The sequence below is a fragment of the Balaenoptera musculus genome, chromosome 1 (assembly GCF_009873245.2).
Source record: "Balaenoptera musculus isolate JJ_BM4_2016_0621 chromosome 1, mBalMus1.pri.v3, whole genome shotgun sequence".
Taxonomy (NCBI): Eukaryota; Metazoa; Chordata; class Mammalia; order Artiodactyla; family Balaenopteridae; genus Balaenoptera; species Balaenoptera musculus.
Window position 1 is genome coordinate 140,165,721 of NC_045785.1, and position 23,636 is coordinate 140,189,356.

Here is a 23,636-nt window from a genome sequence, read left to right on the forward strand (position 1 = left end):
AACCAAATTATATTAAATGAAACACCTTAGATGGTCTTTTTTTTTTTTTTTTTTTTTACTTTCCGTTATGAAAACTTTCAAATGCAGTAGAATAATATAATAAATAATATAATATAATGTAATATAATGAATCCCTATGTACCTCTCACTCATTTTCAGTGATTCTCAACATTTTGTCATTCTTGTTTGTTCTCTCATTTCTTTTTCCCCTTCTCCCCCAACTCCTGGAACGCCTGTAGTACTTTGGTGTGTGTTGCTAACAGATAGGACTTTTTAAAACAACAGCCATGCAGTTAACAAAACCCCTGATCTAAACCATCATTTCAGTAAAGCCCCAATCCTTAAGAAGAGGTGGGAATTTTTTTTACTCTTAATCTTTTATTGTTTTTCTTTGTTAGTTGATACAAATTGTGTTTTATTATATAATTGTATAGATGATGATAATAGTTATCAACACTTACATGGCCATTACTCTCCAGACCCTTTTCTAAGTGCTTTACAGCTAATATCTCATTCAAACCTTATAGTACTTGTGGAAGATAAATTCTTATTAGATCCATTTTATTGATGAGGAAATTGAGACATAGAGATGTTAAGAACTTGTCCTAAATGGAATATCTATCCCTTCAATAGATTGACTTTGAGACTTACTTTAGAAGAGCTAATTTTAGAATAGATGTTTTGGCCACATTTATTATTTATAGATGCTTGTTATGTTTCTTTTGGTTTTTCCATTTTTATGTGCTTTTTCGATACTTTGACTTCTTCAGTCTATGCTTTTTGGGTTATTAAGGAGGATAAATCATAGTAGTGGTCTCAAACTTCTGTGCTGCTTCAATTTCTGGGTCTTCCTTGAATCCATATTTCACTTTAAAGCTTAAATTGGTATTATTTGATCTTTGTTTTGTTAAATTGCACTTTTAGTTATAAGGTTGTAGATAGATTATTTGTGTAATTGTCTGTGTCAGATAAATCCTTTATGTGTTTCATTGTTATCTATCAAACTGATTATTTAAAACATTCTTTATATAAAATCTAATGTACTCAATACATTTATTCTGTTGATAGTGATTTTATGATATCCTTTAGAAATATCCTTAGTCATTCTTATCATAATAAAATTATATTTTATATTCTAATGGTAAATTGAAATTCTTATGAAAAAACTTAATTCAGGATTATTGAGTGAAATTAAAGTACTTGCTTGGAGAAAAGCAAGAACAAAACAGTCTTTACACTTTACATCTGTCGAGCACATTTGCCACTAACTCTAATAATTGCTTATCTTGCTGTATTATTTTCTTTTATGTAATCACAGTATTATAACAATGTATTTTTTTAGACAAGCATTTTCCATTAAAAAAAAGAAAAATGCCACAAATTGAATGCAGATAGTCCATGTTAAAATAGCCTTAGTTGACCATAATTTAGTGTTGTCCTTACTCTTTTCAAAATTGTGTTTATTTGATGTAGTATGAATTATGGTGAGAAGAGAATAGGATTTGAAATGTGATTGACCTGGGTTTATAAGCTGACCTAGGGAAAGTTAAAGGTGAAGAAACTGAGTAAATGAAATGGGGGGAAACGACCTCCCCCCTGAAAAAAATGGTTGTGAAGATTGGTTGAGCTAATATATTACTTAATGATTTATGGTCTGGAATAGGCGATAATTCTTTTGTGTCCTTTTACATGGGAAGGTTATACAGATTGATTAGAAAAACTAGAAATCCCTTTCCCCTAAATGGACATAGATTATTAATAGGTAATTCACAAAAGAAGAAGTACAACTAGTCAGTCCTTTGTTCAAGGCAAATATTTTCCTGTCTGTTTGCTGTTTTTAATATTGTTAATTTCTTATGTATAAAGTTTTAGTTTATATCTTTCACTTTTTCCTTCCTTGTTTTCTTTTATCGTTTCTATGTTTAGAAAGCTACTCCTTCCCAGCACTTGATAGGGACACAGTGCTCAGTGCACTGGGAATATGAATTAGTAACTTTTCAGGAGAGCAATTTATTAGTGTGTATTAAGAAGCCAAAAGAGATGGTTCTCTTTCTAGAAATGATTTTAAAGAAATAATCAGAGATGCTCACAGTGATTTATATAAATAATGTTCATCACAGCATGATTTATGCAGCAAAAAAATTGGAAACGATCTGTCTAACAATTGGAGAAGTTACGTATAATGATGTAGCCATATGAGAGAATATTGTATTTTGAAAAATGTTAATGACGTGTGATATTAAAATAAGATTTAAAAGAATATAAAGTGCAATCCCAAATTTCTTAGATTAAGTTAGACAGAGAAAGACAAATATCATATGACATCACTTATATATGGAATCTATAAAAAATTAATACAAAAAACCACTTAGAAATTTGTCTCAGTTCTGAAGGCTAGAAGTCTAAAATCAGTGTGTCAGCAGGGTTGTTTCCTTCTGAGGGCTTTGAGAGAAAGATCTGTTCCAAACTGCTCTTCTTGTCTTATAGATGGCCATCTTCTCCCTGTGTCTCTTCACATCGTCTTCTCTCTGTGCACGTCTGTCTCCAAATTTCCCCCTTTTTTTTTTTTAAATTAATTAATTAATTTATTTTTGGCTGTGTTGGGTCTTCGTTTCTGTGCGAGGGCTTTCTCTAGTTGTGGCGAGCAGGGGCCACTCTTCATCGCGGTGCGCGGGCCTCTCACTGTCGCGGCCTCTCTTGTTGCGGAGCACAGGATCCAGATGCGCAGGCTCAGTAGTTGTGGCTCACGGGCCTAGTTGCTCCGCGGCATGTGGGATCTTCCCAGACCAGGGCGCGAACCCGTGTGCCCTGCATTGGCAGGCGGACTCTCAACCACTGCGCCACCAGGGAAGCCCTTCCCCTTTTTAATAAGAATACAAAGTCCTATTGGATTAGGGCTGACAATAATAGACTCACTTTAACTTGCAAAAAGAATAAAAAACAAAAATAGGATTTAAAAGAATATGAAGTACAATCCCAAATTTCTTAGATTATGCATATATACTTATAGATGGTGGATATTGGTAATACTGAGCTGATGGAATTATGAGTTATTTTAATTTTATTAATATTTGCTGAATTTTCCAGATTTTCTATAATTATTTTATTTTTATAATTAGGTAAAAATAATTAAAAGCAAAAATAAAGTTATCTGACACCTCCCACGTGAGACGTTTGTTCCATCATTTTTATATTTTCTTTTATTATATTTTTGTTGAATCATTTATCTGCCAAATATTTGTACCAGACACTTCTAAGTGTTGAAGCTGCAGCAGTGAATGAGACATACAAGGCCTGCTGTTGAGAAGCTTTAATTCTATTAAATGTTAAAAATCATATTAACTATAATTCATACAGAATTTATTTTGGTGTTGAATGTGAATAGAGGTCGTTGCTGTTGAAGTGCCATTTAAGCTGAGTCTTAAGTAATAAATATATGCTACTTAAGGAACACATGATAAGCATATATTGGGCCAAGTGTTTCATATGAATTTTCTCATTTAATCATCCTGTTAAGCAGTTTGTCCATTATTACATGTCCAGTATGTGGGAAAGCAGGGATTCAAACCCAGATCAGTCTGTTTTCAGAGTCTGTTTTGTTCACTTTTGAATAGTACCTGAGCAGGTGCTCAAAAATATTTGTTGATAAAATATTTCATGAATATTCTTGTAGTTTTAGGTATATCTTCCAGGCCCATGTGTCCTAGAAAAAATGACAGAACAGGTAATCTTGAACTTTGATACCTTTAGAGCATGCACTGTTGCCTTTAAACATCCTTTTTTGGGTCAAATTGAATTACTAAAGTTAACCAGTGATTTTGAGCTGCCCATTTTGCATTATTGTGGTATTTACTCTGTGAGCTAAAAGAAGGAAAATTGGCTGCTATAATATATGTCTGTCTGTCTGGCTGGTTGTCTGATTAAAGAACTGAATCACTTCTTCCTAAGGCTCATGCTGTGAGATCAGTTGAGTTCTGTCTAGATTTCACCAAGAGATTGTGAGACTCCAAAGAGCTTGTCTTTTGAATGTCCAATTACCTATCATAGGCACCTGGTGCAAATTAGACCCTATATAAATATTTATTGAATGCATGAATGAATTTTCTAATTTGAAAGTTTAGAGGACTAAGTAACTGTAGGCTGAAAGTTGAGGGGAAAAAAGGTTATAATCTGGGAACAAAGTTGAGGCTCATTGTCCAGTACATCTTGAATTTCAGTGTGTAAGAGAGTTGCCAAGGGCTTAAATCAATCTTTGGGTCCAGGCTCCAAAGATTCTTATCCAGAAATGGGTCTGGGTAAGTACCCCAGGGAGTTCTGAGGCAGGTAGTGTAAGGACATATAAGAAATGCTGTCTTTGGTCCTATTCCTACACATTACATTATTTTCACAAAAAACAAACTTACTACATGCTTTAGGGCTTGAGAATGCTAGAGGACACTCTGTCAGCCACATATTAGCATTTGTTAGAAATTACTTTTTGTATTCTCTGCCTAGCGCCTGTGTTGCCTTCTCCTGTACATCTCTCTCTAAATGTTATTGCTTAGAGTTTAAGAAAAAGCAGACACATGAAAGTGGTTCTGTTGCTGGCAGAACAGTTGCTTATAATTTTACAGACCTCTTTTAAGTTGCTAATTTTAAGCATGATGTAATCATATAATTTACTTATGTTAAGTCACTAAGTGACTGAACTGAGACTAGATTTGTAGCTTTTGGTTTCTAATATGGCATTTAACCTACTGATCAGATTTTTTCCGTTGGGTTTATTAATAGGCATATCCTATTCCATTTTACTGATAGTAGCAAACTAATCAGTTTATTAAACCCACAACTATATGCTGCCTGAATTCTAGATCCAGAATTTTCAAGGCATTGTTTTTGTTGTGTCTTATCTTCCTCTTCTTATTTAAAAAGTTTTCTTTCTTTTAGATGATTTGATTTGTAAATATGGCCTAGATTATTCATACAGTTCCCAGATTTTTAGTGTGCTTATTGATTGTTGCTTTTACTAAATTTGCAGATGGATTGAGCGATGAGAACAATGATGATCGTGTATTAAAATGCTGTCTTCAGTACCAAGAATTATTCCCTTGTTCTCTTGTTATTTTGTGCACGTGAGTTTCATGATCATTTTACTTTTTTTAAAAAAATAGCGACTTATATTAAAGAATTTTTAAAAATCATACTGTGTCCCCCATACCAAGATGAAAAACATACATACTTTTCTAAATCTGCCAGTAAGTATATTCAGTTATATCTCACATTCTTATGATGTGCAAGCTATAGAAGAATGAGATTTGAATCTCATGGTTTCATTTCAACTTAAGTTATATGATATTTAGAAAACTTTTGAAAAAGCAGGGAAAGTCAATTTAACATCCCAAAAAAAATAGAAATAAAAATCTGACATTTTTGGTCATGAGGCAGGCAGTAGAGTTAATTAACTAATTAATTAATTTGTGGAGAAGGGCTAAGTTATGTTGCAGTTATATCCTTGATGCCTGTGATAGAGTTAGAGTTGGAATTTTGGATCTACCACTTAATCAGCTTTGTGACCTTGGAAAGTTGCTTAATGTTTCCTCATGTGTAAATATAGGGAGGATAATAATACCTGTCTTTATAAGGTTATTGTGAGTATTTAGTCAGAAAAAATATATAAATGACTTAGAAGAGAGCCTAGCACATAAATTATCTCAATAAGAGTTTTTTCCTCCTTCTCCCTTCCTCATTCCATTCCTCCATCCCAACTAATGTATTCATAACTTAGTTCTAAGGTAAAAGTATCATAAGGTTAAGCAAAAATTGTATTCATCATGTATGAGAAAAGGCTTTAAAGGAACTGATAAGAGCATTTTAATTGCAGTTTAGTCTGAATTGTATTCACTGAAAAATGGACTTTTTACAGTTTCATGATCATGCCTAAGTTCTCTGAAATGGAGTGATTATAGAAATGAATAGCCATAAGATTTTTCTTGTAAGGGGGCTTGCTCAATTATCATTTTAGCTGTGTTCAAAGATAATGTTATTTTTTTATATTAAAGGAAATATTAGAGATTTCTATCTCTAGTTTCAAATTAGTTTTTAATCTAGGACATAATATATCATGTTGGAGTTTGTTGAAGGCTGAAATAGAATTAGTAATATGTTAATCATTTTGAATTTGAGATAAACTAAAATTGAGAGATAATTTTTATATAATTGTTATTTTTTTAGTTCAACTTAGAATGAAAATTAAATTCGTGAGATTTTATCAGTTCTCCATTATTTCTGCAGTCACTGTTTTGGAATTAACAGATGTAACAGTTTTTAGTGAAATGAAAATTTGTAGTCAGACTACTTTTAACTGACATCATCAGGCGAGCCTGTTTTTTATTTTTATTTTTTCCTATAAAGTGTGATAATCATACTGTGTTAAGTCACACATACTTAATGTGAGGATACATTTATATTACTTAAATGGATGATGATTATAATAATTAATATTAATAACGGTGATTAGGAGAACCCTTCTATAAACACTATATACTATACCTTATTCTAAGTGCTTTACTCACATTTACAATCCTAAATATGGGCCAGCAACCCCCAGTTAATATCTCCAGTCCACATCTCTCTTCTAAAGTCTCGACTAGTATATTCATCTACTTATTTGATATCTCTGTTTGGATGTCTCATAGACATCTGGAACCTACCGTCTCCAAAAATGAACTCCCGATCTTTCCTTCTAAACTGTTCTCCATCTGAATAAAAAGTGCCATCTTCCACCCATTTGCTAAAGCCAGAAACCTAGGAGTCATTTTTGATTCCTGCCTTTCCTTCGTAATCTGTATCCAGTTAAATAGCAGGTCTTGTATGGTCTTCTTTTCTTTGTCTACTCTGCCACCATCCGATGTCAAATGATGTTATTTTTTTCCTGTCCCTTTTCTGCTCTAAGACCCATTATGCTCTCTACTTCAATACTTACTGTCCATTTGTTTTTCAAAAAGTAATAATGGTATTTTTAATTTTTAAAAAGTTTCGTTATGAAGAATTTCAACAACTTTCAAAGTGATGAAGAGTTAATAAACTCCTAAATACTCAGTTACAACAATTATCAAGATTCTACCATTCTTCTATTATCTGTATTTCCATCTACTCCCTGTCCCCCATATGATTATTTTTATACAGTTCTTTATATTTTAAGGGAAAATGTATAATATTAAAATGCCCAAATCTTAACTATACAGTGTTGACAGTGGATACCCTGGTGTAGCCCACATCCCTCTTGATACATAGAATATTTCCATTACCCCAGAAAATACTCTCATGCCCCTTTTGTGCTCTTTTCCTGGTTTCTTAAGGTGGACGCTTAGATCATTTTTTGAGACTGCTGTCAATTTCCCTTTAAGCACTGCTTTAGGTGCATTCCACAAATTTTGATATGTTGTGTTTTTATTTTCATTCAATTTAATACATTTTATAATTTTCAGGAATTCCCTGGCAGGCCAGTGGTTAGGACTTAATGCTTTCACTGCCGGGGCCCAGGTTTGGATTCCATCTCTGGTCGGGGAACTAAGATCCTGGAGCCATGTGGCGTGGCAAAAAAAAAAAAAAAAAAATTATAATTTCCTTTTTGACCCATAAGTTATTTAGATATTTGTTGCAATTAATTCCAAATATTTTCAAATTTTCCAGTTATCTTTTGTTATTGATTTGCTCTTTAATTCTGTCATGACTTGAGAACATAATTTATATGATTTCTATTCTTTTAAATTTGTTAAACTTTGTTTTATGGCCAAGAATAAGGTCTAACTTGGTGAATATTTTATGTGCACTTAAGAAGAATGTATTCTGCTCTTGTGGGTAGAGTATTCCATAAATTTTAAATAGGTCAATTTTGTTGATAGTGTTGTTCATGTCTTCTGTAACCTTACTAATTATCTGTCTACTTGTTCTATGATTACTGAGAGAGGAGTATTGAAATTTCCAACGGTAATTGTGGATTTGTTTACTTCTCCTTTCTGTTCTCTTTGTTTTATTTCATGTATTATGAAGCTCTTTAGTCAGAGGCATACACATTTAGGATTGTCTTCTTGGTGAATTGACACCTTTCTCATTATACAATGTCTCACTTTGTTACTGATAATATTCCTGGTTCTGAAGTTTCCTTTGTTTAGTATTAATATTACTACCCCAGTTTTGTTTGCTTAATATTTATATTGTATATCTTTTTCACCCATTTACTTTTAACCTATCTGTGTCTTTATATTAAAGTAAGTATTTTGTGGATAGCATGTAGTTGGTACTTTTCTTTTTTTTCCATTCTGACAATTTCTGTCTTTTTAATTGATGAGTTTCTACTATTCACAGTTAATTGGTTGGATCAGAATCTACCATTTTGCTAATTATTTTCTATTTGTTCAGCTATTCTTTTCTTCCTTTTCCTTTTTTTTTTTTTTGCTTGGATTAATTGTTGTGCCATTTTATCTCCATTATTGACTTTATACCTTTTTGAAAAAACTTTTTAATGGTTACTTCAGTGTTTATAATATACAGCTTTACTTGATCATAGTCTACCTTTAAATAATACTATATTGCTTCATGTGTATTGTAAGGATTTTAATATGCTTCGAATTTCTCCCCCTGTCCGTTTTTGCTATCATTGTCATATATATATTTTACTTTTACAGAAACTATAAACACAATACTTTGCTAATATTTTTGCTTCAGCCATTTACCCTCTAAAGCAATTAAAAATAAAGTGAATATTTTAATCTTGCATTCCATTTTTAACACTCTTAATTTCTTTTTTTGGATCCAGGTTTCTGTCTGGTGTCAGATTTCTGGTCATATTCATTTTGCCCAAACAACTTTCTTTGACATGTTAAATCTGTTGGCAGTGAATTTTCTGGTTTTGTTTGTCTGATAGTGTATTTATTTATTTATTTTTGAAAGATATTTTTACTGGATGTACAATTCTGGGTTGATTTTTTTTTTTTTTTCTGGTATTTTAAAGATGTCACTGCATTTTCTTCTAGCTTGTTTGGTTTCTGATGAGAAGTCTGCTGTAAATGTTATCTTTTACCTCTGTGTGTAATGTGTCTTTTTTTTCCGTCTCATTACTTTCAAGACTTTGTCTTTTGTATTTTTAGCAGTTTGTTTTAGCAGTCTTTAGCAGTTATGGCCAGTTGTTTGTGGTAGAGGAGAGGAAATTATCCTGCTTGATATTCTCTGAGCTTCTTGGATCTATGGTTTGGGTGTTCATTTTTAGTTTTGGAAAATTCTCAGCCAAATATTTCTTCAAATATTTCTTCTGCCCCATTCCTTCTTTTCTCCTTCTGCTATTACAGAATTACATTGTAGTAGTAGTCATCCATGATGACTCCAGTGATCCCTGCCTCTTAGTATTTTTTGTTTGTTTGTTGGTTTGTTTTCTTTTTTTTTTTTTTTGGCTGTGAGATCTTACTTTGTTCCCTGACCAGGGATGGAACCCAGGCCCCCTACAGCGGAAGTGCAGAGTCCTAACCACTGGACTTCCAGGGAATTCCCTGTGCCTCTTAGTATTAATGCCGTTGTGTAGTCCTTTTCTACATTGTACCAGGATTGGTTGTCTGTGTGACAGATAGCATGCATCAGAAGCGATGGTATGTCACTTCTTAGATTAGGTTATAAAAGCCTGGGAATTCCTTCTTGGGCACTCTTTTGTTTCTTCCATCTCTCTTGGGTTACTTGTTGTGGGGAAGCAAGCTCCATGCCGTGAGGAGCCCTGTGGAGAGGCCCACATGCTGAGAAACTGAAGCCTCCAGACAAAAACCAAGGAAGGGCTACTCCCTGCCAATAGCCACATGAATGAGCAGAAATTAAATCTTGAGATGACCGCAACCCCAGGCAATAGCACGCTTCACCTTTGTGAGAGACCTGTGAGCCAGAACCATTCAGTCAAGCTACTCTCAGATCCCTGAGTCTTAGAAGCTGTGTGAGATAATAAATGTTTTTTCAAGCTGCTAATTTTGGGGATTGATAATTGTTACACAGCAGTAGACAACTAATACATGCATATATATTGGGACCATTTGATATTGTCCAACAGCTCTTACGTATTTTTTAACTTTTATTTCTTTTTGTTTCAGTTTGGATAACTCTTTTGACCTGTCTTAATGTATGTTGTTTCTTTCCTCACTGTGTGAGTCTATTGAGGAGCCTGCTGAAGGCACTTCTTCATTTCCATCTGGTTTTACATGTTATTCACTGTTTCATTAGAGCCTCTAACAGATTAATCAAAATTATTTAAAATTTCCTATCAGATAGCTTCAACATCTGTGTCGTGTCTGAGTGTTGGTTCTGTGATTGCTTTGTCTTTTGGCAGTATGTTGCTTTTTTTTCTGGGCAGAATTTATATGCAGATTTAGGACTCACCTTCTCTGTGGTTTCCTCCCTTCTTCAAGTTCCCCCTTAACTTTCTATATGCTCTGGCCAGTCCTGACATTGCCTTCTGACGTTTCAAGCCATAAAGGCTGCGGCTTTCTGTTGTAAGGCATTGATGAATTGGGGAATACCCTCAAGCAAAAAGATAGAAAATTGTAGCTCTTACCAGTGCAGCATCTGCTTCTTGAATGTAGATTCCCCTCCACCTTCTGCCTACATTTGATTGCCTTCTAGTGCCTTCAAATAGGGTTTTTTTTGGTTGTCTTTTTTTGTTGCTTTTGGCCCAGATTTTCTAATTCTTGTTGTGGGAGGGTTAGTCTGACCAAGCTACTCTGCCGTTAACAAAAGCTGGAAGCCTACTAGTTGCAAGAACACAGTTTGGTAAACACAGATCTGATCATGCCATTTCCCCATTGAAGCCCTCTAAATCTCTTTCCATTTATTAATGTTCTTGCCTTTCTCTGTAGCCGCATAAACTGGTTCATGCCACTATGCTCTAATCATACTGGCTCTTTCAGCAAATAGCAAATTACATCATTTGTCTTATGCTCATCCTAAGTAAATTTATAATTGCTTACCCTGTGTAAATTATTTATCTTATTATGGTTCTGTATGTTTATTTATCTTGGGATGATCATATTCTTGTGTTCAAATCCATCTCCCACTTACCAGGTATAACTTTGGACAAGTTACTTACCTTTTTATACCTCGGTTTCTTTCTTTTTTTTTTTGGCCATGCCGCATGGCTTGTGGGATCTAGGTTCCCCGACCAGGGATTGAACCCAGGCCCTCAGCAGTGAAAGCGTGGAGTCCTAACCACTGGGCCCCCCAGGGACTTCCCATACACCTCAGTTTCTTATGTGTGAAATGGGGATAAAAATTAGTACCACTCCTACCTAAGAGGTTTTGTTGTGCGAAATAAATGGAGTGATATATACATAAAGTGCTTAGAACAGTGCCTTGGTACCTGGGAAACATTCAATATATAATAATAATAATTATTCTCAAAAGCTCAGATGATTTGATTCTAGTGTATATTTATTTATCTTCTATATTAAAAAAATTGTTTATCGTTTGTTAATATATATGCTGAGAATCACCAACCTCTGAATAGATTCCATGTGTTTTTAGTTGCCATGTGATTTATCTTATAAAAAATAAAATATTTTTTCTTCCTAACCCAACCTTAGGGATGATAGAAATTTAAGAAACAAAGGCCTAATAAGTGGTGTGAAGTCACTCAGTAAAGAAGAATTGAGTGCAGAATTATTAAACTTATCTCTGAACACAGTTGTATGTCATCAGCCTTGTATATCTAAACAACAATTGAAAGCAGGTAGTATTCTTACTACAAATAATTAGAAATATATCTTATTTTATGTACTAAGAATATTGATAACAGTTGGAATTAATAGTAAATTTTTATTTTGTACATTGAAAGTAACATTGTTTGCGTATTTCTGGCAAAATGGTAGAGATTGAATGAATATTATAATGGTAATCCAAGAGAAAATATAACATTATTGCCTTCTACATATACTTTTACAAATTAATTTGAATTTTTTGTCTATACACTCACATACCATTTTCTATACTTATAATCACTGTGTGCATCCTATTTTTTACCTCAGAGTATACCTTTTAAATTAATAGTAGCTACAGGAAATATTCATTTGATGGTAGAGAGAAATTTTTAGTTTATTTAAAAATTAGTTCCATATTCATAACTTTCTATTAATACAGTAAAAACTCAGTAATAGAGAAACTGAAGGACTCTAGTAATAATTTTTTTAAAAAATTTGAACAAATATTTAAGAAAGCTAAAGGCAATACTGCTGTTTTATCTCTTTTTTTTCCACCAGAATAATCTGTTCTATGGCTTGATATTTGTTGAAATATATTAAATCTTACAGAATTTATAAATGCATCCCTCCATTTCCCTCTGTGGGAAAAATAATTATTGAAGTCTCTAAAAGCATATGTATATGCTTCATGTATTCATGTATCACATGCTACTTATTTGACCTTTTTGGTAATAAAATTTCTTTTGTCATAATATTCAAAATGGCATTTAGAGGGAGTAACAGAATATTCTAGTTATGGTTTTTCAAGGGAAACATGCGTTTTGTTTGCCCATTATATTACTGTCATTTAAATCCTTGTTTGTATTTGTAGAGATAAGCCCCTTAATACATTGAATTTTGCCATAAAGAAATTGCAGTTGCTTGCAGGTGTCAAAGTAGTAATTATATTGAAATAATATCAATTAAAATAATCAAACTTATTTTAGAAGGGGAAGGCATAAAGGTGGTTAAGTCAGAGCTTTCAGTCTTTTCAAAGCAATTTATTGATGTGAGTTGCGATGGAAGAATATTATCTTGGAAGAAAACACATTTTGATCCATAGTTCTCGGTTTTCTATTATAAATAAATGCAAAGCATTATTTGAATTTTTTTACTTTTTTGAAAATAATAAAATTTAAATTTTGGTTAAAATATCACACACATTTCTCAAATTTCTATTTTAGTAAAACATTTCGTCTACTTTTGTCAAAGATAAAGCTTTTGCTAATGTGATATATTTATGTTGAGTCTAAAACAACTGTACTAGAAATAAATGTTCTAAATACTGTTTTATTTTTATTTTTAAAATTATTTATTTATTTATTTATTTTTGGCCGTGCCGCACGGCTTGCGGGAGTTCCTCAACCACGGATTGAACCCGGGCCACGGCAAGTGAAAGCCTGGAATACTAACCACTAGGCCACCAGGGAACTCCCATGAATACTGTTTTAAAAATAAAGTATTCATTGTTTTTTAGGATCGAATACTAATTATATCCATTAAATGTTTATTTTATGGCCAAATACTAATTATATATGTAAAATATTTACTATTAGTGTCCTAAATAAAGCCTGTAACTATTTGTTTTAAAGAAGCAACACCTTTAGAGAAGAGCTGTGAGGAGGAATCTACAAACTCTGGACTATGCGTTCTACTTGAAAGCATTGTATCTGATCTCAAAAAATCTCTTGGAACAGCTTTATCTTCAATATTAGAAACAGAAATGAAAATTGCTTTTGGAAACCTTTGGATGGAGGTGATTATTTCAACCCTTAGTTGAAAATTTCCTTTTTATTGCTAAAGATTTATTACTTTATTTTAAGAAATATTACTTATATAAGATGTGTAAGCTTTATTGTAATAACCTACATCACATTATATTTTTTCTTGAAGTTTTGGAATAACTCTTTGAAAGCTAAGTGTTGGGCATTTCCTAAAGTTTAGGACTATATTTTATCATTCATTTTCTTGAATTTTATTTTATTTTTATAGAGCAGGTTCTTATTAGTTATCTATTTTATACATATTAGTGTATACATGTCAATCCCAATCTCCCAATTCACACCACCACCATCAACCTGCCCCCCCTCTTCCCCCCTTGGTGTCCATCCGTTTGTTCTCTACATCTTATCATTCATTTTTTTCAGTGAACAAATATTTATTGTGTGTCTACAGTGTATCAGACACATTGCCTCCATGGAGCTTAAATTGAATTCAGAAAACCTCTCATTTTAAGTTTATTTGAGTCAAAATGTCTGTATAGGGAATTACCTTAGCAATATGTTTTCAGAAAGAGAAGTTAAATGTTGGCTTATGTCATGTAAATATGAGAATCAGAGTATAAATTTGATATTAGTAAAATATTTTGAATTTCTTAGATTCACATCTTTTCTGCAATCAGTAAAACACCACATTTGGCAATAGTGGCCTTTTTAGTTTAATGTTTGTTTGCTATTCACATTTATCATTAGGAGAAACTTTGTTTCCCATCAATGTATCTCTTCCCAATACTCAGTGAGATTCTAATATTGCCAATGTGGCTTGATTATATTATCAAGTGTTGAACCAAGATGATGAAGAATGATCAGATTCTTCTAGGAAGGTTGACGTAAATTAGATTTCATAATAGAGTCTAGGAAAGTCATTGCATATGAACAATTCAAAAAAGGGTTGTGCTGACATCTTGTAGTACTAAATGATCAATCTTGTTGTAAACATGTCTTTACAAGAGTGTAGTAGCAAGTGTCAATTATAGTTGACAATATTTTTCTATATAGATTTTTTCTCTAGTTTTATGAAATAGATTGATTTCCTAATAGAAGTGACCATGTTGAAAAGTAGATCGACAACTTTTGCTGATTAGAAACTATGCTTCTTCTGATTAGAACTGTGTTTTCTTTTTGCACACATAGTTTCTGAAGCTATAAGGATTAATACTAATATGAATTTTACAAAAGCAATTTGCAGTGGAATTAGCATTTTAAGATTGTGATTGGCGTTAATAAAACATCTTTTAGTTTAAAAGAATTCAACTATGTTTTACCTGGAAATATATGTAGAATTCCTAAATAGGTACTTTTAAATAATAGGAATAATAAATAAATCAATGATGCTGTTTTTTTCTAGGTGCTGTACTTGAAACCACCATGGACTCTAATACATTTATTACAGTGCTTTAGAAAACATGGTTGGCTGTATTTGGATTAGTTATGGAAAAGAACTTGCTTTTAACTGTTGAGAGCCTATATGAAAATCTCTCTAAGGTTTGAGTCTTTTATCTTGTCTTTGGAAGTGTTGTATTAAAGTCAGACTAATAGATATACTCCATGGAATGTGAAGATGAATTAATAAGAGATTTGCCAATTAGTTCTTAACCATTTATACTTCTAATTTCTTAAGGAAATTTATGGCAGCTGGATGAATGGATGCAGTTCCTAGAGCTTGTAACTGTTAATTGTATCATTGTTGATGTTCCTGGATATTGTGAATATATAATTTTTAATAATGTTTGAAAACTTTTTAAAGTTTATTTAGGTATGCCAATAGAATTATGTGGATTTTTTTCATTTCTCATCGTGTTTAACACTCAAACTTTGACTACATTTCATGTACTAATTTAAAAAATAGTTTATCAAGGTTTCTATTTAAAATACATGGATAAGGAATAGGAAACCTTTGGCTTTGGTGCATAGTGAATTTTAGAACCAAGATGAGACTAAAATCAACCACTAAGTTGGTAGTTTTTAAACTATGTTGCACAGAACCTTCTTGAAGTGCCTCTGGAGTTGCCACAGATTGGAGGTGGAAAGGTTGATGGGGAGCCTGATAATAGCAGGCCCTCAACCCCAACTTTAGCCATTCAGCTTTCTTTTGTTTGTTTATATATAGAGATTCCATGTATGATTTAAAAAAATAGTTTTTCTGCTAAGAAGCAAAAGATGTGAAAAGCACTGGTCTAATGTTATTAAAGTCTGTGTTTTATTGATATGATTAAGGAAACAAGACTTGAGAGGGTAAGTGATTTGTCCAAAGTGAACAACTAGATTTGTCTTGCTATACCTTTAAAAAGCTAAGTATAGGACTTCCCTGGTGGCACAGTGGTTAAGAATCCGCCTGCCAATGCAGGGGACATGGGTTCGAGCCCTGGTCCAGGAAGATCCCACATGCCACGGAGCAACTAAGCCCGTGTGCCACAACTACTGAGCCTGTGCTCTAGAGCCTGGGAGCCACAACTACTGAGTCCACGTGCCACAACTACTGAAGCCCGCAGGCCTAGAGCCTGTGCTCCGCAACAAGAGAAGCCACCGCAATGAGAAGCCCGCGCACCGCAACCAAGAGTAGCCCCCCCTCGCTGCAACTAGAGGAAGCCTGCGCACAGCAACGAAGACCCAACGCAGCCAAAAACAATCAATCAATAAATAAATTTAAAAAAAAAAAAAAAAAGCTAAGTATAACCATTGTTAGGATGTTCAGTTGATTCTTGAATTTCTTAAACTTCTAACATGAAGTGATCTATTCTGTTTATTATTTTATGTATTAGTTATATCCTGTCTATTTTAAAAAAATAACTGAGTATATGTGAGCCTTTACATGACCACCTGAGTACAGAAGGTTTTAAGTTAGGCTTTAAGGTACAAGCGCCAGGTAATGAAGAATAGAAAGATAGTTTTACTATAAAACATGTGAAAACAATTGAACACACTTGAACACAGATTTTGACACTAAGCTTCCTGGAAACTAAGATAAAACAAAAACATTCTATGGAGGGGTATGCCAGTTCTCTCTCTCCCCTCAAGTATAAACTCTTTGAAAATGTTTTATATCTTTAAAAACTTCCCCAGGGAATTTAAAGTACCTAGTCAATACCTTATGACTTATTCCATATATAAGTCATAAGGTGTACAATCAATACCTTATGACTTATATATGAATATCTATTTTTAAAAGCTACTGATTTTTTAAAAAAAGACACGCTTTCCAGGCATTGATCTTTAACTATGGAAAATATTTATTGGGGTATTATTATATAAGGAATATATATATATATATATATATATGGAATGACATACTGGACATGTCTCCAAAGCAGTTTTACAAGATAAATAGAAACATTGTCCATATCTTTTACTAGGGGCATAATTTAGTTGATTCTATCAAAAGAGAAAGTCCATAAATGGGATCTTGAACAAGATTTTCAAAAATGGGATACGTAGTTGCCATCTTCCATTTGTCCGTTTTTCCAGGGCTGGGCACTGTTTTGCTCTTACACACAGCTTAGAGATAGTAGTCAGCAGCTCTATTTCTTTCTAGTAACAAGAAAACTGAAGAGACGGTGACTGCTGCTTTTGCCAAAAACTCATTTTGAGGATTATTGTGTGCATAATTTATTGATCCTCGATCTAGAAGAATCTGATGCCTAATATTTACTGACTTGTGAAGAACACATAATAGAATTATAAAAATGCCTTCTGCTCTAAAATAATTTTGAATTAGAAAAAAATCACAGTTTATGATTTTGTTTACAATCTTTTAATAGTATCCTCAGCTGTTGAATTATACATGTGTTTAACTACAGTATACCAAGCATGTATCTTTAGATCAATTCGTAGAAAATTGTGTAGAAGATGAGTAGTAGCTTTTTCTGACTTTGTAGTCCCTATTAACTTTAACCTAAATAATTATTCATCTTATATAAGCATTAAATTATTTCAACTATATGGATTTTATGTTGTGTCTAGGTACGGAATTGATCATTGTTATTATACTTTTGCCCATAATCTTAGTAAAGAATTCTTGTAAGACAGAAATCAAATGATTAATTCAAGGATGTAAGCCCTACCAAACATAGCCTACACTGGAGAAGCACCCTTAAGAGAAGTTGTGCCCAATTTCTTCTGAGGAGGAGATTTACCTACATTCTGTCTTCTGTAGCATCTCTCATCTCTTCTTTTCCCACAGGAATTTAAACTAGTCATTGATTTGAAAAATAACTAGAAGTGTTTTGTAAGGAGATATACTGGTTGTTTGCTTGATAAAAGGGAAGCCAGAAGCTTGGCTATAACCATCACATTAAATTAGAATTTCTGAATTTGTGTAATTAATTATGAAAATCTATTTTTTATTTTCACTTACCCTTTCAGTATTTCACAAGCAAATACTTGTTGTGTAAGTTATACAGAGAAACTCTTTATTTTTTTTAACTCATAGTGCCAGTGAAAAACCATGGCAGTGTTTCAGAATATAACAGAATCTCTGAAGCTGTGAGCATTAAAAGAAAACAAAACAAACACATTGTAGCATGGTTATTTTAAATGCCTTCGAAATCTATTATGTAGTATTCTGTCTTAATAATAGAAATATTTATTTTCTGTTCTGAATTTTGGTGACATTAGAAAGTTATTCAACTTCATTGTTCATAACTTTTTGAATCTGAAATTATTGTCACCACTTCTCCCAGTTGGTTTGAGAATTTAATGTAGGCGATTTTAGTTCCTTGAGAGAAAATTGTTATATCTTTAAATTATTACTTGTAGATTAACTCACTTTGCTAATTTATGGGGGAAAAAAATTCTACTAGCGTCTCTTGCCCACAGCTCACTGTTACCCAAATTGCTTATTTTTCGCTAAGGTTATATTGTGTCCAGAGAGAACACATTTTCAATAAATCTAGTATTACATTTCAAGTAATGAAGTTTGAAGGTAAATCACTACATGATAACTGAGTTGATTATGAAAGGTTCTGCATATAATTTAAGTGCTTACCACCAAAATGTGACTCTATGATACCTCAACAGTACTATGTATACAAACAACCTCAGTTTTGAAAATCTGTAGTTTAACTCGTTTGGTGGTTATCTCTTTTCTGAAGAGTTTAATGTTCTTTCATTTTCTTTTACTTTTTTTAAATTGAAGTATAGTTGATTTACAATGTTGTGTTAGTTTCTGGTGTACAGCGGAGTGATTCAGTTATATATATATATGCATATTTTTCATATTCTTTTCCATTATGGTTTATTAAAGGGTATTGAATATAGTTCCCTGTGCTATACAGTAGGACCTTGTTGTTTGTCTATTTTATATATAGTATGTTGCACATTTTACTTTTACTTTGAAGTTGACTTTTTTGAGGGACATTCTGGAATCTGAATATAGTCTCGGTATCCAGGACCCACAAGGATAGTAAAATTCTCAATGCTCAAGGCCCTTATATAAAATGGTATAGTATTTGTGTATAACCTACACACATTCTCCTGTATACTTTAAATCTTCTCTAGATTATTATTTTACATTTACAATGTAAATGCTATGTAAATAGGTGCCAGTGCACAGCAAATTCAGGTTTCACTTTTTGGAACTTGATGGAACTTGTTTTGCCAAATATTTTCGATCCATGGTTGATTGAATCTATAGATGTGGAACTGGTGGATATGGAGGGCAGGCTGTACAGAATACCAGAGTCAACCCCAAGAACCTTGTCTAAAACTAAGTCTAATTGTTGCTTTTTACACGAGAGAGATAAATTAAGAGTGGCCTATAGGTGTGAATGCATACTCTTCTTAAATTTCATAATTATTATTAGATTGGTTTTCCAAAAACATTTTTGTGTTGTATACTCATTCTTACATATTTTTTCCTTCTTAATTTTCTGTTACCAGCTAACAATGCAGTGGATTTTACAACAGTGAAATTCCTGCTTCAGGATTCTGAAAGTTTGCTACATGCTTTCAGTACAAGGTCAAATTATGATGGTATTCTTCCACAGGCCTTTGCTCAAGTAAACAACCTACTCCAAACATTTATAGAGGTAAGATACCTTTGGAATGCCACTTAGAGTAGCTAATCACATACATTCTAAAAATGTATTGAGCAGACAACAGTAGGTAAAAGATTTTAACTTATTCTAACATACTAAAAGCATTAAGTAAATATTAAGTGAATTGAATGGCGAGTAAGCAGTCCTTATTACAAGTTATAAAACACACATCCTCTTGTGGAAGCAGTGTCACAGCCGTTGTTGGGATTTTATATTATTTCACTTATGAATAGAAGTCAGCTGTTGCTGACTACTCATTTTTCAGTGCTCCTGACCAGTGGATCACAACATGCATCAGGATACTTTGGAAATTTTTTAAACATGCAGATGCCAAGCCGCTCTCAAACTTTACTGAATAAAACTTCTGGCAGTGGTGCCCAGTAATGTTTTTGTTCTTGTTTCATGTTTTATTTTGAAATAGTTTCAAACTTACAAAAAAATTACAAGAGTAATACAAAGAATTCTCATACATATCCTTTACCCCGATTTCCCAATGTTAATATTTTATCACATTTGCTTTATTGTTTTCCCTGTCTATCTACCTGTCTACTTATCTATCCAAAATATTTTTTCTGAACTGTTTAAGAGTATGTTGCAGATATCATTCTCCTTTACCCCTAAATATTTCCATATATATATATCCTAAAGAATAAGGATATCTTATGTAACTAGTATAATTAATCAGAAAATTAATATTGACATAATTAATTATCTAACCTGCAGACCCTATTCAGACTTTGCTGATCGACCTACCAATTTTTTAACAAGTCTCCTCATGTGAGTCTTACGCAGTCCACCTAGCACTGATGGCCTTTTTGCCTCTTTAAAATAACTATGGGAGTTTTGTCCCTGGTAATACTGTATTTCTACAGTCTTCTAATTTCAAATCTAGAAAATTCTGGATAGTTTATATGCCCGAAATAGCTCAAAAAACTCAGCATCACAATTCTAGATAAGCTATTAATGGTACTTTCATCTAGTATGTATGTATCATATTCTTTTTTTCTTTGAGTTATTGAATTGGCCAGGTTTTTCTCAATGATTTTTTCTGGTAACATAGGTCCCACTACTTATGAAGTAATGAAAGGATTAGATGATATTAAACTTAGTCATAGTTGGTGAGGAAAGAACTTACTTGCTTAAGAGAGTATCTTATGGAGTAAAAGAAGCATCTTTTTGATAAACTCATAGGAAATATATAATTCTTGAGGAAAGAATTGATTTAGGGGTGAATGATATTTTGGTTTAATATGACCAAAACATCAGTAGTTATATTTTTCTATGGCAAGTGTGACTTTTAGAACCTTTAGTAGGGAAGAATGGACCTGGGAATGTAGGAGTTGCAGCTTGAGTATTGTACTTGAATTGTGCAGGGGAAAATACATTATCCTTTTCCCTCACAGAACTGAGCCGTAAACCCCATCTTTACTGAAACAAACATGGTGAACAAGATGAAAAGTTCACGATACTCACAGGCTTAGCAGTTTTTGAATTAAAATTATTGAGAATAAAAAAAATTAGGATTGACTGAGATAAAAATGTTAATGAATATCAAGATTCTTTCATCAATTGGAAACCTAGCAATGGGAGTTACCATGAAAATGTGATATTAAAATTTAGTGTTGTTTATCACATAATGGTATGCCTATGATATATTGCCCACTTTTAAAAATATTGAATTATTACTTAGTAAGTTATTTCTTCTTGGATCCTGATTTTCCAGTTGTCACATTAGTAAGCTTCAAGAAGGCAAGTGGCAAAGAATCTAGTATCCTCATTAGTGCTTTTCCCTCAGCACTTGGCATTAGTCTGATTGCTTGAAACCTGTGTTGTTTCCACAGTTAGAGCTCTGAAGTGTTGCTTTATTTTCATGTTTGAAACAATTCATTGTCCAAGTCAGCCAGGAACATTGTGATTTAGCTTGGGCTTTTAAAATACACTTTCAATAGGGTTTTGTTTTGTAGAATACATTAGATTTGATATATGACCTGAATACTTAGTCATGTGTCACTAACATGAGCAACAAAAAGAAATAGATTACCTCCAGGAATAGGATATCTAAATATAGTAACTATAAAAAAAAAATCCCCCGTATCTGAATTTACCAAGTGTAGAAAATCTGGAAAAGAGAAATATTCATTATTTGTTTGCTTCTGAGAAACAAAAATGGAAAGTTAAGTAGCATCATTTTCCAGATTTTTATATAGATGGGGTGGAGAAAAGGATATATATGTTTTTCTTTTATAAACCTTTTAACCACCATAAAAAAAAAGACTTGCTCTTCCAGGAGATAGAATAATTAAAATAAGTCTTGTTAATAAACTTTAGACTTGTGTGCCTCAGACTTCCCATGCTGACTAGTTGTGTTTTTACCTTCTGGTTATTTAACCTCTCTGAGCCTTAATCCCTTCTTTTGTAAAAAGAGTATAATAATCTCTGCCTCAGACCTTTCATGACAAATAAATTAATATTTGTAGAGCACTTAGTGCCTAGCACATAGTAAGTGCTATATAAGTGTTTGAAAAAGCAATCCATTTGCATAGTTGTATACACTACTGTTTGAGAGCTGAGGAAGAGCACTGTGTGATGAGTAAACACATTTATTTCAGAACAAAATACATCTTTCCATTCATGTGTATTTATTAAGTCCATAATTAACGTAAACAGGCAATTTTCTTCCTGCCTCAAAAGAAATAAAAGGGAAATATTCTCTTTATAGTTGGAGAGAGATTATAACCCCATTCATAGACTACTGAAGGTCAAATCCTGTTCACGCCTCTTAGCATCTGTGTGACCTTGCATGAGTTACTTACCCTTTCTGTGCCTCAGTTATAAAATATAGATAATCACAGCATCTGCTTCATAGAGTAATTGTGAGGATTAACTTATATATAAAGTTCTAAGAAAATTAGTAGTAAAGTTCTTAGAAAATTCTTGTACATGAGAAATGCTCAATAAATATTAACTGTTACAGTTTTGGAAATTTCCTTTTTTTAAAATTTGATAAACATGAAACTAATAAACCATGAATAATCCATGAAGCTAACCTTTGAAATCATACTTTTATCAACAAAGGAAACCTAGAGATTTTATTTAAGTTCACAAAGAAGTTATAGTAGTGCCAAGTCAAAAAACCCAAGTTAAAATCATAGTTAAAACTTTTTTTCCATTCTATCAGATATATTTTTCACCTAAGTTAATATTTTCCCCCAAGGTGATTTTTTTAAAAAATCACTTGAACCAGTAGTATCACTCTTTTACCCTGCTTAAAAATATGCTCAGATCTATTCTTAAATACTTTTAATTGGTCATGCTATTTACTGTACCATCTCCTTCCATCAACTACCAAACTTCTTAAAAGAGCAGTCTATAACAGTTGTTTCCATTTCTTTGCTCACTTATTTCTTAATCCCTTACAAGTAGAATTCTACTTCTATACTCTGTAATAAATAGATTGGAAATATTGTTTGATATAAATGGAAAGGAAATTTTTTTTAGCTCTGATGCTATTCTAGGAATATTCTGTGCATAATCAAGGACAAAGAATAATCAGCACTTCCCAGAAAGCTAGAACATTTGTAAGCAACAATTAACATTCTTTTTCTCTCACTTACTAGTGAAGGACTAGCTGCATATTATGTAATTCTTATTTCCCCAGGTCAAGGCAAAACTTAAGCAAAATCCTTCAAAAAATGCAGCGGGTAAAAGGCAAGAAGATAATTCTTTGATGAAATCTAATAACCAAGAAATCACCGTTTTCTCAGGTTCTCATCTTCCCCAACCCAACAGGCATCAAGAGATCTGGTCTATCCTAGAGAATGTTTGGATTACAATATATCAAAACAGGTACTAAATTTCCAAGAATTATTGAGTTTTAGGGTTTTCCATCATTCCTCTTATTCATTAAATAGTTAGTGTTTGGGTTGTGAGTTTAACAATATAGTTTGTACTAGATTATCATAAGAGGGCCTTTTGTCAAATTTGTACCCTTAGAAACAGTGATGCTTAACTAGGGCTGCACATCACAATTATCTGGAGAGTTTAAAAACTATATATGCCTAGGTTCTAAGAAGTGCTGA

The 23,636-nt window shown here is 32.7% G+C and overlaps 1 protein-coding gene across 1 annotated transcript in view; it reads left to right on the top strand.

Moving 5' to 3' along the window:
* SWT1 (SWT1 RNA endoribonuclease homolog) overlaps window positions 1–23,636 on the top strand; it is a 101,998-nt gene that overhangs the window by 26,863 nt on the left and 51,499 nt on the right. Inside the window, 8 exon segments of the mRNA XM_036829500.1 lie at window positions 5,018–5,111; window positions 11,592–11,737; window positions 13,337–13,500; window positions 14,871–14,925; window positions 14,928–15,007; window position 15,757; window positions 19,400–19,548; window positions 23,216–23,403. Coding sequence (XP_036685395.1) covers window positions 5,018–5,111; window positions 11,592–11,737; window positions 13,337–13,500; window positions 14,871–14,925; window positions 14,928–15,007; window position 15,757; window positions 19,400–19,548; window positions 23,216–23,403 — 877 coding nt within the window.